The 17,445-nt window shown below is 52.8% G+C and overlaps 1 protein-coding gene across 3 annotated transcripts in view; it reads right to left on the bottom strand.

Moving 5' to 3' along the window:
• The window catches only part of DGKZ (diacylglycerol kinase zeta), a 94,956-nt gene extending 79,050 nt beyond the window's left edge, over positions 1 to 15,906 (bottom strand). Inside the window, exon 1 of one of the 3 annotated variants that reach the window (XM_019551252.1) lies at positions 15,051 to 15,906. In XM_019551252.1, coding sequence (XP_019406797.1) covers positions 15,051 to 15,289 — 239 coding nt within the window. In that variant the 5' untranslated portion in view covers positions 15,290 to 15,906. Of the gene's footprint in view, positions 1 to 4,075; positions 4,273 to 15,050 lie in introns of those variants that run through there. The other 2 variants (XM_019551253.1, XM_019551254.1) reach the window with 2 other exon arrangements.
• Positions 15,907 to 17,445: the final 1,539 nt, after the last annotated feature.

The following is a 17,445-nucleotide window of genomic DNA, read 5'->3' as shown; positions in this document are numbered from 1 at the left end:
CGGGGTACCAGGCAGCCCGAGGCAGGAAGTCACTCGGCCTGGGCAGCCGAGTTCATGGATGTTTAGGGTGGGACTCAGTAAATCAGCGAGCCAGACCGCTGCCCTGGGTAGCTGAGGTGGGCACCGGGGTGAAGAGGCAGGGCGAATGGTCAGGGCCCTCTGAAATACAGCCCTACCGCGCCACCGTGCCCCTGGGGCTGGGCGGCGGTAGGCCGAGCCACCCGCTGAAGCCTCAGCTCGCTGTGGAGCCCGCCCTGGAAGCTCTAGCTTGAGCCAACCTCACGCGCTCGGCCGCACGGAGGAGGGTGGCCATCATAGAGGACAGTCCGGTTTTCTGCTACCGTGTCCTCTATTGGTGCACAGCTCCACACCTTTGTGTCCTCTCTTTTTCTCTTCAAGGCTTCGTGTCAATAGAGGACAACCAGACTGTCCTCTATGATGGCCACCCTACAAAGAAGATGTCTCGAGGCTGGCACCGTGCGGCCACTAGCACAAAGCCTGGCTTGGTAGTGCCCTTGCCATATTCGGATTTGTTCAGCTGTCAGGAAGCCACATCCTGCCAGCCCTTTTGCTTTCCTGCCATTGTCTCTGCTTTTTCACTTAGTGCATTGTCGAGGCCTCCCTTTATCAGGCACCAAATCAAGCTCATATGAGCACATGTTGCAACCCTCTCAGCCAAGCCCCGGCACCTCGTGAAGGAATTGCTTCATGCCACCGCATGTACTGGAAGGTGCCCAATGTGCTGGTTCAAGCAAAGCTAACGGGGACTTCCAGCAGAGGACGCTTCCTCAGATCAACACTCTGCGGGTACCATCTGGGACTCCAGCTGTGGGGCTTCCTCACAGCGGGGACCTCTGTATATGTCCTGGAGTTCAGGCCACCCACTCACCATCACAACAGACAAGGCACAAGCTGAGCTCCAAGCTGGCTCATTCGCTGTATATGTCAGCTTGGCATCAGCTGCCTGGCCTCCCTGCTTAGCAGGCAGGCATAGCCGTCACTTGCAAGCCCATCTTTTGATTGGTGCAGCCTCTGGGCAACTGGCACCATGGGATGTTCCTAAGCACCTTAGTAAATGCCTGAAAGGGGAAATAGCCCTGGTGGGATGCAAGCTGGCATCACAGGGAGCAGGTACTTTAGAAAGAAACCGACCAAGTTCAAAAGTATGTGGAAGGCTAGGGATGTTTCAGGTCCTGGTGAAAAGGCCACCACCTGCCTGGGTCCCACTGCTGGCAGCTTTACTGCTCTTTGAGGTAGAGCAAGGAGGGGACAGAGGCCTCAGCATTTGCACAGGAAAGGGAAGAGGTGTGTGTGGGGTCAGAGATGGGGGAGAAGGCTGATGCTGATAGTCAACACTTAAATGGTGTTAAAGTTCTGTACATACATTAATTCCTACAAACCTCACGTTACAGGGAAAAAGGGAAAGCAGCTTCTTCAAGGCCATGCATGTAGTCTCACTGCCAGAGCCAGAATTAGAGCTCAGGGTGTCCATCTTGCACTGTCAGGGGTCTGCACAGGCTGAGACTCCCCACCCTCCCACCCTGGCCTGTCAGCTCAGGAAATGAAGCAGCATCACCTTTGTTCTCTCCCTTGTGCTGGCAGGAAGCTGCTACTACCCAGCCTCAAAAAGAAAAGGCAGCACCTCCCTTCCCCTCCTATTGTTTGCTGCCCTGAATGTAGCATCTTGCATTAAACTGGACTGTCACCTCTCCTTGGCAGGGCTGAGTTTGTGTGCTGTCTGGCTTAGCCATGCTCCATTCTGGGAAGGGCCTCTGGGAGCCATCACTATACAGACAATGAAGTCAGAACAACAGGAAGTGAGGCCAGGTCTGTGCTAGATCCTCTTCTGGGTCCCAGACTCCTGACTGCAAGTTTCCCCAGAAGAACTATCTGAAGCCTCCCTGGATGCAGTCCCTGCAGCTGCTTAGGCCTTAGATTCAGGTCCTGGAGTACACACAACTCAGGAAAGCCCCAACCAGATGACATGGACTCTCTAATGGCTCTCAAATTCCCCTTTGCAGAAGTTAACCCATGTTCCCTGGCTACATTTCTCTTTATTCTCTAGGTGCTCCCCCGATATCTGGGCACACCAGTTCTTCAGCAGATAGACTCCCAGGTCCTGGCAGCAATAGGGGCAGCTAGAGGCGCCAAACACTGTGGCGATGGGGCAAAGAATGTGAAATGATTCCAACTGAAGCAGAAGCCAGGCAGCTCACTCATTTCCCCAGCCAACTCCACTTCACCAACCGTTCCAGTAATTCATCCTTGTGCCAAGTTCAGGGCCCTGGCCATGGCCTCTAGGCTCCCTCCCCTCCTCCACTCCCCTTGGTATTCTCCAACCTAGCAGCAAGCTGTGGCCATATCCTAGCTGCCGAATGGAAACATCTTTGAGACAAGCAGGGAGCAAGCTTCAGCAGTATCCCCTGCCAGCCCCCAGCCAAGCACAATGGGTGACACCATCCTTCAGAAAAGACCTGTACAGTCCCTTAATCCAGAGTTGCCCATGCAGGGGTAGTACCTGCCTACAGGTCACATGCTCCAGTCTTGTAGCAGGTGGGGTAGCCATAAGCAGTGCCGTAGCAAGGGGGGGGAAGCAGCAGGGTGACCGCCCCAGGTATGAAAGCAAAGGGGTGTCAATAAGTGCTGCCCAGCTGGGGCACAGGTTGGGACGGAGCCATGAGCAGCTCATTGTGGGGGAGGGGGCAGGGATGGGGGAGGGCAGCTCCCACCTCTGCACTCCCAGGCAAGCATGGTGGGGGTGTGCCCCTCAAATCCATGTGTGGGGTTCTGGTGGGCTGGCACTGCAGGCTTTGCCCCAGGCGCCAAACATCTTTGCCATGATACCAACCATTAGAGTGGGCACAACAGATCTGTGAGTTTAGACTAGCTGCCAGCCAAACTTCCTTCCCTTTCTGCACCGGAGCAAGACTCCAGGAAGAGCAGCCCACAAGCCTGCTGCAACCGTCCCTCTATTCAGGCTGCCTTATTATTACTGGTTACTGCATTTATAACTCCTGCAGGGAGAAACATAGCCTAAGCAAGGCTCTCTCATGTTGCTTCAACAGAAATTAGAATTCCTCCATTCAGTCTTCTCTCAGTACCTGCTCCCCCAATGACTTAGTCCACACCCTGTCCCCAGCTCACCCATACATGCACCATTCAAGCCAAAACACTGCATCGACAGGAAACTGCCAATGGCTGCTAAGTATCACAGCGTTATCGCAGGGTCACTTGGGTAATGAAAACAGCATCTCCGCAGGACAGGGCCTAGGGGAGGGGGAGGAGAGGATACTCCCTGCCTCCATTCACCTGTAGCAAATCTTGGAATTTTCTTCCATGTTTTTTTCCAAGGGAAGGCTGTCCACATGTCTTTTTCCCAGGGAAAGCTGTGCACATGCCTTGATTATGTGTTTAATAATGGAAACACTGATTTCACCAAGGGACCCCCCCACCCTTTTTCTTGGTGATGGGAGCAGCTGGCAACCCTTTTGCACAGAAAAGGAATTATCACAGGACGCTTTCTCACCCCTCCTGTTTCCCTCTGTGCCAGGCTAAGTCGCACTGAGGACCCTCCTTTTTCCTGGAAGAGGAAGATCCATGTGGGGGATGTGGGTGGGGTATCATCCTGGGTAGCAAGCTAGGCAATTTCAGGCAATGTGTATTCCTAGGAGTCCCCACAACCCTTTTCTAGGCACACTTTGGCAGCCGAACCCACTACTCTCTTCCAGAAGACACTTGGAGGGGAATGGTTTCATTATCCCCACCACAAGTAAGAACCCAGCGCTGTCATGCACTTCCCATGTGTTAACAGAATCATGACCAGGAGCAAACCCGATTACCACCCCCCACCCACACACACATCCACATGAATGTCAGCCCCTGACAAGCACAATATCCCACTACAGGCAGTGGGAGGGAGAAGGAAAGGGGACAACAAGGAGGGGGGCAAAGAGCTTGGAACAGGGCAAGCCCCGGAGACATTCTTCCCTCCTAGACAGCAGAAGGTAATCAGACAGAGGGCATCAGCCCAGACAGCAAGAAGAAACTAACAGAGACTTCTAGGCACAGGGGGTACCTTGTATTTGCAGCCTCTGGTGGGCTCTGCGGGAGATCCCATGACCGCTGCCACCACATTTGCCACAGGACAGGCAGGTGTTCCTCCTCATGCCCTGGCTTCACACTCCCTTGTCCTTCCTGCTGTGACAGAGCTCTGGAGGCATTCCAAGGGCAGGTCCTTCCCTACCAGCTCTCTGGCCTCAGAGCCGCACAAGGCCCCTGCCTTCGTGTACAGCCTCTACCTGGTTCCTCTTTCTGCACTTCCTGGAAGTGTAACGAAGGCTGCTGCTGCTGCAGCATGCCACGCGGTGCCTCAGCCCTCACAGCCCACTTCACATGCCAAACTCCCACGTAGGTGGAGCTGGGACACCCAGCTGTCTTTCGAGAGAAGCCTCTGCTCCAGTTTAGGCAAGCAACAAGAAGTCCTGAGGCACAAGGCTCCATTGCGAAAAACCGCTCCCCTGCAGGGAAAACACCCACCATCAGCTCAGCACCCCAACAGAGACAGCCCAGCCCAGCCCAATCACTGCATGTCGTTCCCCCACAACAAATGAGCCCCAGCAGGGATGGTGGTGGCTCAGGGACACAGTAAGCAATCTATGCTAGAGTCCTGATTGCATCCCCCGGGCTTCAGGACTATTCCTTGCTCCAGGTTTTTATACTGCGCTGGTCAGTGGGATCAGGGAATCTTTCAGTGCTTGTAAGATTCTCTGCAGCTGAAGGGAAACAAGGAGCACAAGAGGAAAAGCCTTCAGGGGGAGAGCACAGTGTGTTCCCCATTCTACTCTGCATGCATCATACACCCTTGCAAAAAATGGCAGCACTCTTGCCCACAGAAAGCAACCTCAGACGTTTAAAGGAACATAACTCATTGAAAGTCATAACTACACCCCCCGCCCTCCCCCCCAATTGGTCTGATTTCAACTGCTTCATTCTCACTTCAAAACAGAGCCTGCTGACGCCAAGCCAGTCTCCGGTAGTGGTAGTTCAGAAAGCAGCCACGCAAGCAAGCTACCAGAACTATGGAAATAGCAAGAACACGTTTCATTAGGAGGGTGCATCTCAACAAAGAGTGCCATCCCTGAAACTTTCTGTACCCACACAGTCTAGGTCCGCAGGGAATGGCTGAGCCTTGGCAGCCTGATGTGCAAGGAGTCTGGCTGTCTGGAGACAAAACCTTACACTTGAAACCAGATGGATGATTTGCTTGGTTTGTGATGGCTCCAGCACCAGAAACCCTCTGGTGATAGTGGCTGCTATGTCCCAAGGCCTAATACCATTGCTAAATGCAAAATGAAAGAGCCAGGTGTTGCCCATTCACCTTCTGCTCAGAATTTGGAATGATAAACCCACTTCTTACACCAGGACAGAGATGCTGTTTGCAGTATTATTAGTACTGTGGTGGTTTCACATCCCTGCATTTGTAAATGTGACAACATCTCGAGGTCACTTTCACTTTCTGCTTGTAGAGTTTTCCCATTCAAGTTCTTATACTTCAACGCAATAGCCTTAATAGCCCATCCCCTGGGTCAAAAGTAGCACCCTACCTGAAGAAAAGAGCACGTCCCTGATCTCAGTAGGGCTATCAGAGGCATAAGGAATCCCATACTGTGAGCATGGACAGCGGACCATGGCTGCCCTCTGCTTGCATCTGACTCCTGCAATGTGAGGATTTCAAACCATAAGGATTTCAGGCTCACAGCTCCCTGAGGAAGGAAGCAGCACCAGCCCAAATTTGTGTGTCTTGGGCCTAAGAAGTCTCCACTTGGCTACCCCAACAGCAGCACCAGAATCAGGCACATGAGGCAGAAATCCTGACTCCAGTCCCTCTGTTCAAAGCATGAAACCCTGCTGCACAAAGGACACCAGTACTATGCCTGAGATTTCACCTTTCTGTAGCTCTTTCCCACCAGCCTGTCCATGACTCTTTATTACAAACCAAAACAAACCCCAACAGTTGAATTTTCCCTAATTTTGCAACCTCCAATAACATGTATTTTCTTAGCTCTCTTAACTCCAGGAAAGTGCTGGACATGCCTAGAAGCTGTTGCCACTGTAGGAGACCCAGCATGGAACCAAAGCACACACACCACCCAGAGAGGTCTAACCCAGCCCTGCCACTGATCCTGTCCACAGTCAGAAGTCCCTGAGCTCCCCGGCCCAGTGTGCAGTGGGCTTGGAATAGAGCCTGAGACCATCTTCTTCGGTTGCTTCTAGTGAAGAATCCAAAGATGTTGCCTGTTAACACTGGTTTCTCTAGTGCTTAGGCACCACAGCAGCTGAGGCACACAAACATAAGGCTCTAGTCCCTTCTGCATTACTCAAAGCTCAGCTCACAGGCACTCTCCTAGCAACCTACTTCATCCTCCAGGCTCTGCTCTGTGGAATTCCAGGCTGATCCTGAGCAACTCCGTATCTTGTACATGCTCATTTGCTTCACACTCCTTATCCAGGAGGGAGAGGTGCTGGAATCTCATGGTGCTGAGTACCCCCAACATACACACTCTGCTAGTGAACAGTACCAGGGCCAGCCTGTGAGCACACAGCCAGGACAGCACTTTGTCTGGTATATGAAACTGCACATTCCCAGCAGCCACCAAACAGCAGTTGTGTTGCTGCACTTCCAGAACTCAGTCAGTACGTGGTATACAGCCCCACCTGCCCTCTCTCATGTGAGGAATGGGAGATAGTGGGGCTGGGTGATGTGGATTGTTGTTTCAAAGTGGAGACTTCTAGGTTGTGTACAGCACCTGGGACCAGCAATTTTTCATTAAAATCCTGTAGCCTCTGAATGTCCTGGGCTCAGGGCATATGGTGCTGCTAGCATAGGCGATCCCCTGGAGCAGTCTATCCTGCAGCACCTTGCAAACAAACACTGAGCTTCTTATGCCCTTCTCTGCACACAGATCAGCACCAGTGAGTACCTAGCTTCACCCCTGCCCCTCAAAGCAGCTCCCCCCACCCCTGCCAGCCCTTCTGCAAGCAGGGCAGGCACTAGACTGAGTCCCAAGTGCCAGCAGGAACAAAGTGCAAGTGGAGCTGTCTGCTCCCACCTGGGAGCACTCTGTGCTCAGCTCTGGAAGCAGCACCCACCCAGCCAGACACAGCCCCAGTGAGAGAAATGTCCAAGTGGAAGAAAAAGCAGGTTGAGCTGAGGCACAGCGGTGGCAGGAAGTGCGTTCAACTGTGTCTCTGGCCCAGGCCATGTGCTAGACATCTGTTCAGACCCAGGGTCAGGATCCCAATGAGAGCAGGGCATGGGGAGACAGCTGAATGCACTGGCCAGCGTGGGGCAAGGGAAACACCAGCTCCCTTCCACCCATCACATTCTTCAAAGATCAGAACTAAGAGGAGCAAGCCGGTTACTTAGGACTTCCTGCCCCTGCCCAGCTGGAATGTCAGCAGCATGAGCTACCCTATACCATGGCCAGCTGGATCCTGGCAGGGTAGCCTTGCCCACCAGTGCCCTGTGGGTGCCAGCCTTAGGCAGCAGCACTTCCTTTCCCCCAGCTGCACAAAGGGGAGCGGAAAAGGATGTCTGTCAAAGAGCTGCAAGCACAGCTGGGTGGGAATGACAGACAGTTTGATTAGGAGGCTCCATGAAGCCTGATTAGTGCAATTAAAAGGCTGCAGACAGGGTTCAAAAGAAAAGCTAAGCTGAAGGGATGGGGGGTTGCCTATCACCTTGCTTTCCATTCACAATGCCATCATGCCCTTGCACCTTATTGCCTTGCACATGTGTACAATGACAGCAGCTTCAGGGCTCTGCTCAGCATCAAGTCACAAAGGGCTTAGTGACAATCAAAGTGTTGTATAGCAGGACCCCCTCAAACTCTCACATAGCAACAGCAGGGACAGAAAGACTCAGAGCCTCCTGCTCCAGACCTTCCCTGCTCATACAACTGAAGAAGAATCTCAGAAATCTCCCTTACCTGCATAGTAGTACAGGGCCTGACACACAGCTAAGTGGTGCCACAAGAGGGCAGTATTGTCATAAAGCCATTGAGTTTAGTAGGAGTTTTTTGGTTGTAGCCCTGTTGGTCTGTGGACATAGGCAGGCAGGGTTCTTTGGGTAGATCTGATAACTTTTATTAGACCAACTGAGTAGCTGGAAAAAAGTTTTTAGCAAGCTTTCAGGCGCAGTCACCCTTCGTCAGGTTTAAGAAGTTTCTCCAAGGAGTCTCAGACCAGCAGAGACTCCCTATGCCTGATAAAGGGTGACTATGCCCAAAAGCTTGCTAAGAACTTTTTTCCAACTAGTCAGTTGGTCTAATAAAATATATCACATCTACCCAAAGAACCTAGCCTGCCACTGAGTTAGTAACGCACCCAGCAGAGACCAGGAAAAAGACAAGACCATTTGTAAGTGCTGAGGTAGGGACCTGGCATCAGGAGCTGACATATTAGAAGGGGCAAATGCTGCTGAGTGTAACTGTGGGAGTTAACATATTCCCACCGCAGCCTATCCCAGGGTGCTCTGCGTCCTTACAATGGACAGAGGTCCAGATGAGTCTTTGCTTGCAGGGAGCAGCCATATCATATGCTAGCTGAGGCAGGAGAAATTGGCTCCTGGTCTGAGAAATTGGCTCCTGGTCTGATGTTAACCCTGCCTTTGATTCCTTCCAGAAATGCATGGGGGCTTCCTGTAGCTCCCAAGCATCTGTGAAGAGGAGCTGATGTTTGATTCTTGGCTTCCCTTTCTGTAGCTGCCGAGGCCCTAAGTTGGGTCCCAAGCCTTGCAGTAAGCAGGAAAAACCCCAGGGACATGAAGACATCCTGTTACACCTCCTCCTGTTCTGGACCCTTGTGCACTTTTCTGGACCCTTGTGCACTTGTAGGGACCAAAAGCAGGGCCAGCATGACTGATTTGTGACTCCTTTGATCTGACCGTGCCTCTGTAAAGGAGTCATGGGGCGCTGGGCCCCCAGCCTGCCTATGTGGCCCAGGCTCTGGTGTGGCACACATTGCACACATTTGGCCCTTCTCAGGCAAGCAGGAGAGGGTTACATGGGAGCTGTAGCTCTGAAAGAGAATGGGCTCTGTTCCCAGGGTCACTGATATCCAGCCACCAGTTCAAAGGCTGTTAATTTACCATGTGTTTCAATAGGTTTCCTCTGCAGTGTGGAAAGCATAGCAGCTAATGAGGTGAACTACAGCCCTTGGGCCACACTGGGAGAAAAATGACCCAGGAGCCTCCAAAGCCCAGCCAATCTGGAGTACAGAGGAAGAGGGAACAGCAGAGAGCTTCCAGCTTTCCTGGCATGGCCTTCCTCAGGCCTTCCTCACCTCAGCGGCCCCTCCTGGCTCTCCCTGGCTGTACTTTGCGTGCTGACGTGGGCTGGCCTGTTATGCAGCTCCGCCTTCCCCCTTGCTATTTACATTACAAAGCAGCCCCCTCCCACTCAGGCTTAGCAGGCTATATTTAGCTCTTTGGCACAGAACAGCCTGTGAGAGATATCTGCTACATCCCACCTGCCACTGCTGCAACCCTGGTGAGGAGCAGTGATGCTCCAGCCTCAGGGCTCATTAATGGTCCACAGGCTGCCAGGGGGGCCAGGCTCTGTGCACAATAGGCATGGGAACTGGCAGGCTGAAGTATGACTGCTTTCGGCATGGGGCTAATGCCAAACTGGAGGGTATGGCGGGACACAAGGACTCCATTTTTGGGCTATTGCATGCAAGAAGCATGAATTTGCTGCAGCAGGCTCTGTTCTGCCTCTCCATGGGGCCCCTAGGAGGGGTGCAGAGATTGCCATTAGGCTCTCAGGATAGAACAGAGAGGCTGCATGCCCCCTAAAGTCCAGCATTGCTCTTCAACCCGGGTATCCTGTCACCTCCAGCCTCTGAGCACAATGCCCTCAGAGACAGAGTGAGGGGTCCCTCCATCCAAGGAACAACCCTTCCTCCCCCATAACAGGTATCCCACAACCCTGTTCTCTTTCACTGCTAACTGCCTATTCCCTCCCTCCCTGCTCTTCGGGCTGTGGGCATGTTAAGCTTTTCCACAGCAGGGAGGCCTAGGAGGGGTGCAGAGATTGCCATTAGGCTCTCAGGATAGAACAGAGAGGCTGCATGCCCCCTAAAGTCCAGCATTGCTCTTCAATTGCTCTCCCAGAAGAGTCAGCTTTGGAGGGGAGGGACAAGGCTCACATGCCTCATGAAGTGACAAACAAGAGACAGGGATGACCGGGCATCTTACAGCCAGCCCTGGAGCTGCTTTTGTGGGAGGTCTCCCAGAGCCAGATGGAGCCATGAGGGCAGTGAATGGAAGGGAAATGGAGTCACTCCATGTAGCTCTCCACAGCTTGTTCCTTGCCCGAAGCACAAACACACAAGAAGTCCAAGTGCCAAGCCATTGCACCCCCAACATTTTGCTTTCTGGACTGCTGTGGGAACAGGCTTATCAACCTGCACAGCTCCTGGAGCTGTTGGCTGGGAGCAGGTGAAAAGGGAGGCCAGCACTGCTAATCCTACTGCAAACACTAGCAAGAAACCTATGGGGAACGGCTAGAGATAAGAGAGAACTCGCAACATCTGAGACTCTCCTAGCTGCAGCAGGAGTGTCACCAGGCCCAGCCTCACAGGGCCTGCCTGGCTACTGTGGGAGGCAGGGGACACCCTGCTCCAGACACTGATCTTGCCCTTCCTACATTCTGGGCCTTCCTACTATCTGAAGCCTGCCTAGATGCAGTCCCTGCAGCTGCTTAGGTCTTGGATTCAGCTCAGGCCTTAGATTCAGGTCCTGGAGTGCGCACAACGCAGGAAAGCTCCAACCAGATGACATGGACTCTCTAATGGCTCTCAAATTCCCCTTTGCAGAAGTTAACACATGTTCCCTGGCTACATTTCTCTTTATTCCCTAGGTGCTCCCCTGATATCTGGGCACACCAGTTCTTCAGCAGATAGACTCCCAGGTCCTGGCAGCAACAGGGGCAGCTAGAGGCACCAAACACTGTGGCGATGGGGAAAGAATGTGAAATGATTCCAGCTGTATGAAAGGGTTGCCTCTGATTCCCTGGCACCAAGACTAATGATACAAAAAGAGTTATCAACTCAGGTTTGGTAACAAAGGAGTCCAAGTGTGTTGTTTACTGCTTAAGGCATTGTGACCTGGCGACCCCGAGAGGGTCCCTTTGTGAGGGCTTGTCCACATGTTTGTGCAGGACAACACGGTTGAGTGTATTCACACTGACAAGCTGAAAACAAGGTAGGTAAAAGGCCAGATTCTTGGAAGAGCTGAGCACCCTAGCCTACTGCCCTTTCCCCTGGCACTGCACAGCACCATGGAAAACAGCCTGGAGTAATGTTGACAAGGCAGCTTCAAAGCCTTCGACTTCGACTGTTCTGACCTGAGTGAGTTGTCTGGGGCCACAGAACAAGTTGCTGTTGGGGCCAGCCATAAAACCCTGGCACCTGCTCAGGCTCCTAGACCACCAAGAGCAGAAGCAGGAGCTGCTGGCATTGCAGACGCCTCTTCTCAGCAGGGCGAATGTCCCTGAGTCAGTGAGACTGTGGCACCATCCAGCATCAGCAGCTGGCTTGGCACAAACCTGCAAGTTGAAGCACTAAATATAACCTGTATGCTGAGCTCTTGTTCTACCGCCCAAGGCGCCTCCATGCATCACAGCAGCTATTTATGGCAGGGACTTTATTTATACAGGCACAGTATAATTTCTGCTCATTTCAAACCCTTTCTATAATGGCTGATGTCACCTGCTTCTTGTGAGCACCAACATGGCTGCAGCAGGAGAGGCAGGCTAGTTGGGGGAGGGGGACAAGAGACTCAGACCCCCCAGATACACCATTGGCCAGATACCCTTCCCTTGGCGTGAGCTCTGTTGTGACCTCCGAAGCTCAGGGAGGAAACGGTGCTTCCAAGCAAACATGGCACATCCCCCTGGCACTTTCACACCCTTTAACTGCTGGGGAAGCTCCTTTAGACCAGCATCATCTTGTGGGAGTGGCCAGAAGATGCTCAAAGGCAGCACTAGGGGCTTCTTCATCCCAGGGAAGCAGAATATCTCAGAGGAAAGAGCAAGAGAGTCAGTATGAAATGTATGCTTGGCCCAGCACTACAGAACTGTTCCCTGTCCTCACCCAGCACTGACTCCCAGTGCAACCTGTCCTACTGGAATATGCATCCATGTCTGCTCCACACTCCACAGGAAGCCACCAAGCCAGATGTCCTAGTACAGCGTTTCTAAACCCGTGGTCGCAACCCAAAAGTGGGTCACAAGACTGTATGAAAGGGTTGCGAAAAAACTTTAAAAATGGCTGCTCCTTTAATTAAAAGAGAAAAACGTGGGAAACCATGCCCCACACACTGGGGGGCTGGGGCCTGGGATGAGGGCAGCGAGTTGGGACTGACCATCAATGTTAACAAATGGTTTCTGGTAAAAAAAAAAAAAAAGGTTAAGAACCACTGTCCTAGTAGCTTCACCAACCACCAGGAAGCAGAATCCTGCTGTGAGTCATTTCCCCAGCACAGCATCCTCCCACCTCTCACTCAGATGCCAGCAAGGAATGATGGCAACAGAAGCACATCGAAGCGCCTTGCACCCTGATAACCAGATGGATACAGTCCCAGTGCCCCAGCCTGGCCAGTGGCCCCTTCACAGAGCTATCACAGAAGTCTGGAGCTCTTCTGGTGGCAAGCAGGGAGAGAGAGGGGCTTCAGGACTGCAATGCATTAGCAGAGCGGCAAGGGGGATAGGGGTATGCTGACCTGGGGTAGCAGCAGGGGCTGTGTGGGTCAGGACTTTATCAGCAGAGCCGTGTGTAGAGTAGCAGGATGAAAATGATCCCTAGAAATATTAGACAGTGCTGGAGCAAATCCAGGCTGATCAAATTAGGTTGCAATATGTTATGTTCCTCCTCAGGGGAGTATGGGATAATTGGAGCCAGCTAATCTGTTCATGAAATGTACTGTGCACATCTGGAGGAAAAGAGCTAAGAAAGGAAAATCCTGCTCTCTTCCCTCCTTACAGTGCAAGATAATCTCTCATTCTCACTGTCATCAGGGCACAAATGCTTCTAAATTTGTCTGGCGCCTCAGGGAGCAAGCCCTGATAGACCAAATTAGGACAAATCAGCCCCATGGCCCAGCTCATATGCCTGCTTTTCACCACACTTCCCAGGAAGGTGTTTTCATGACTGCTCAGGGCTCAGAGAGCCAAGAGTACTAGGATGGGCAGCATCCTGACTGCAGGTCAAAGATCCCATCCACTCCCACCCCACAACCAAGGGAAGGATGAGCATCTAGTTGAACTCAGTCAGCTCCTGGCCCCTGTCTGCCTGAGGTACTCCCATGGGCACTGTTAACTATACTGTGTAAGCACCTCATTGTTTTTAGTGGCTTTGTCCTCACAGCTTCTCTGTGAGATTGGGGAGCGCTGCTATTCCCAGTGAGAATGAGGCAGAGAGAGAACAAGTGACTTGCCCAAGGTCACACAGGAAAGTGGTGTCAGAGCAGAAAACTCATATTGGGTCTCTCACATCTCAAGCAAGCACTGCAAACCAGACTATCCATCTATTCTGTACACTTCCTCAGCACAGGGTATTATACCCTGAACCCTCAGAGTGTGAAGACCACAGCCTCTCAGGCCCTTCCTGACTGCCGACTGACAAATCATCCCACTGAACTGGGAGGATTCAGCAGGACTTGCTTGCCAAGCCAGGTCCAGCTTTTGCCTCTTGGCTCTGTCCCACAGCTCCCATGAACATCCTATAGTCCATGCTCAATGCACCCCCTCTTGGACCTAGGCAAGCAGCACTAGACCCCAGCACTAGACTTACCCTCTTCTTGCATACTTCAGGGCAATACAGGACTCCATGAAAGTCAATTGAATTACACAGGGGTTTAAAGGGCATGAGCCCTGAGGACAATCCAGTCCCAACGTTCATTGGGAGAAGGAGTGGTGGTGTCTGAGCTGCTGGGAGCATCGTGACATGAGCAGGATCCTGGGCAGATTGTCCCTCAGTTGGCTATCCATATTTAGCCATCCTGGACAAGTTGAAGACTGCTGGCACTTGGTACCAAGTGCAGGGCTATTTACTTTAGGGGACAGAGGGAGGCAAGGAGAAGTAATGTCTGTCTTTTGGGCCCTCTGACCAGACAAGCAGAGGCAGCCCCAGCAGGAAGGACAGCACCCAGCACAGAGCACAAAGCAGGTCTGGGACACAAGAATGGCCAGGACCATGGGGATATTCCCAGGAGGTAGCGGGCACAAATCCATGAGGCCTCCCTGCTGTGGAAAAGCTTAACATGCCCACAGCCCGAAGAGCAGGGAGGGAGGGAATAGGCAGTTAGCAGTGAAAGAGAACAGGGTTGTGGGATACCTGTTATGGGGGAGGAAGGGTTGTTCCTTGGATGGAGGGACCCCTCACTCTGTCTCTGAGGGCATTGTGCTCAGAGGCTGGAGGTGACAGGATACCCGGGTTGAAGAGCAATGCTGGACTTTAGGGGACTATTTAAAAAGAGATAGGCTTGATGGAAAAGGAGCAGAAAAGATGAAGCTCACCATGATACTACAGACTGCTGGCTGTTACACCAAAGGCTTCAATTCCCACCACCCCTTCCCATCACCCAGACTCCAGCCACAGCTAACACCTAGGCTTACCAGGGGTTCAGCTCCATCCCACTAGCTCTTCTCTAAAATACCCCTACAGAGACATGAGCTGAATGGGGGGCAGATCCACCCCAGAGTAATGGACACTATTTTTCCTCCCCCTTTAGCACCCTGGACTCATGGCCCAGACTTCTCCCAGGGCAGGATTTTAGATGGGATGATGGTGTCTGGGATGGTGCATGCCAAGCTCCTGATGCATGGCAGGGCCTGCTGCCCTGGCAGGAAAGGGCTGATATTCTTTTGTGATTTCCTCAGGGAGTGGGATGGGGAGACCTAAGGGAATCCAGGACTGGCTCGGGGACCTCCCTTCCCTGCATTTGTCACCACCCCCCACCCCCCCAGTGGTGCAATCAGGGAGTCTCTTACCTGTAGGACACCTGCTTTCTGATGGTCAAGTACAGAAACTGCTCCTCCACCTGTGCCTCTGCAGCAGGACTAGCTGCAGCCCTCGGTCCTTTCTTCTCATCCCATCCAGGGTCCCAGTCACGGCCTAGCTTGGCCTCCCTGGCTTCCACTGCTCCAGGTAGGTTGGCTTCAGCTCCTCTGGCCACCTCATCTTCTTGGGCTGGGGCACAGCCTTGCCAGCTCCCAGGAGCTTCAGCCATTCCTAAGATCTATATGACCCTCCACCAGCCCAGGAGAGCCTTGCTCCTGCTGCACACACAGCCCAGACAGACCAGCCCCACGGCGCTGCACCTGACTTGTCTTGCAGGGGGCCTCAGAGATGCTCCTGAGGTGGCTTGTCCCAGGAAAATGCACAGTCTAACTTTTTTTGCCAATCTTATTTACCCGCTTGCTGGATGGAGTCAGTGCAGCGCAGAACAGTTGGCTCTGCCTCAGGCTGTCTCCTCTTCTCCCTGGAGGATGCACCCCAAAATCCAGATGTGAATATCCCAGACACCTCAGTGGCACTGAGCTTCTTGTCCAAAATTCACCTGCTGCTGGGAGGGTGAACAATGAAGGGGCCAAGGGGACCAGAAGCTGGATCCTGCTTGGAAAAATAATCTCAGGAGGCAAGAGATCTCCAAAGGGCCAAGCTCTCCCACTCTGCAGAGAGCAGCGGGCTCCCCTCTGCCTCTTTTAGGATTCAAAGCTGAGTCTCCAGGAGTTGGACCCTTTACCTCAGTGTCTTCTGCAAGACATGCCAAACTCAGAGGCAAAAAAGAGACAGCAAGGAAGGTGCCCGTGCATAGATCCTGCAGCAGCTGCAGCAGCCAGAAGACAAAGCAGAGAGGGGGAGAGAGAGAGAGAGAGAGAGAGAGTGGGGGGAAAAGGGCTGTGCTAGTGCTACACCAGAGTGTGGTGTCACCTTAGAGACACTCAGAAACTGGCACTTAACCCTTCAGAAACCAGCAAGGCAGAGAAGCCTGGGAAACGTGCTCACTCCTCTGTGCTCTTGGATGGGGCATTTCCAACTGACACACACTCAGGGAGGCGAGATGAAGCCATTTGCTTTAACAAGAAATACAAATGCAAATATGGTCATGTTCCATTTGCCTGAGAAGCTGCTTAAGAGCTGTTAAAGTGTAACAAAGAGACGCGCTGCTCAGTTTTCTGCCAAAGAGCATCCAGCGTTCCTGTCCACTAGCAGGTAGCTCTGTAGCTCCCTCGAGGGCAAGCCCAGTTCCTTCTTCTCCCTTTTTGTGCTGAAAAGTCCTTTCTGGTCCCAATAACCTGGATAACTTGAGGAAGCCACTTCTTGCTCCCTTGAGTAACACTCCCTGGAGCAGAAGGGGCCTCCTCAACTCAGTCCTTCCCTGTCTGGCTGGACACAGAGTCCCTTCACGTCAGGTTTGGACTGGGTTTTATACCTCTGGTTTGCCGTCACTGGCTCCATCTTTGGCTGGATCCTGCCTTGGGCAAGCACATCCTGCTGCACTGAGATATCCATTGGTGCGAGAGCACCCTACAAGGCCTCCGCGCCAGCTCCACCAGTAGCGATTTTGGATTTGTTCTGCCCACTGACTCCTGTGCTAGTGTTGCAGGTGCTGGTCTGGCATCATGGGTGTTTTCTGCCTCACTGGGATGTCTGTGCATCACGCATTAGCTTTGTGCCTGGAGCCACCCCACCTCACCACCGTTCCTGCTTCCACCCACTGCACTTCCCAGTACACTCATCAGTCATAACTCACTGAGCTCCTGCTTGGGCCAGCCCTGCCAAATCAGGTCACTTGTGAGGATGGACAGAATAGGAGTCAGCCTGAGCTTGTCTCCAGCCTGCTGTGGCTCTTTCAAATCCCAGAAGCATTCACTGCTGCTCCTTTCCCCTTTCCAACACCTCTTCCTCCAGGACATGGCTCCTTCCAGAGTCTATATGGAAGAGCTGTCAGCAAGTGGCTTGAGGTGCTGCTCCCACACCCATCCCTGAATCAGATACAAACTGAATGTTCGTACACCCCAGAGCCAGACAAACCCAACCCCCTTCCCCAGGAACCAGGACAGCGCCAATCCTGACAGTCTGGTTACCAGAGCTTTGTCCAGCCTTAAATGTCACTAGTGACATTTCCCTCCTCAGGGCTTATACCTTGGAAACACCCAGGCACAGTGAGGAAGGCAGGGCCCACCCCCACACGTAGTCGTGACTTGTCTTGTTGCCAGGCCCCCCACATTCAGCTCTCCTCCTCTCCCTGAGTGAATCAGCCTCTCCAGCCCCCACATGGTTTTTGTTCCCCTTATCTGGATCCCCTCCGGCGTATCTTTTCCTGAGCTGCATTTGTAGCATTTGTAGGGGTGGATTCACACCTGGAAGGCTCTTCCGCTT

Source organism: Crocodylus porosus, unplaced genomic scaffold (assembly GCF_001723895.1).
Source record: "Crocodylus porosus isolate Cpor-Errol unplaced genomic scaffold, CroPor_comp1, whole genome shotgun sequence".
Taxonomy (NCBI): Eukaryota; Metazoa; Chordata; order Crocodylia; family Crocodylidae; genus Crocodylus; species Crocodylus porosus.
The sequence above is the reverse complement of the archived record's forward strand: the minus strand, read 5'-3'. Positions and strand labels throughout refer to the sequence as shown.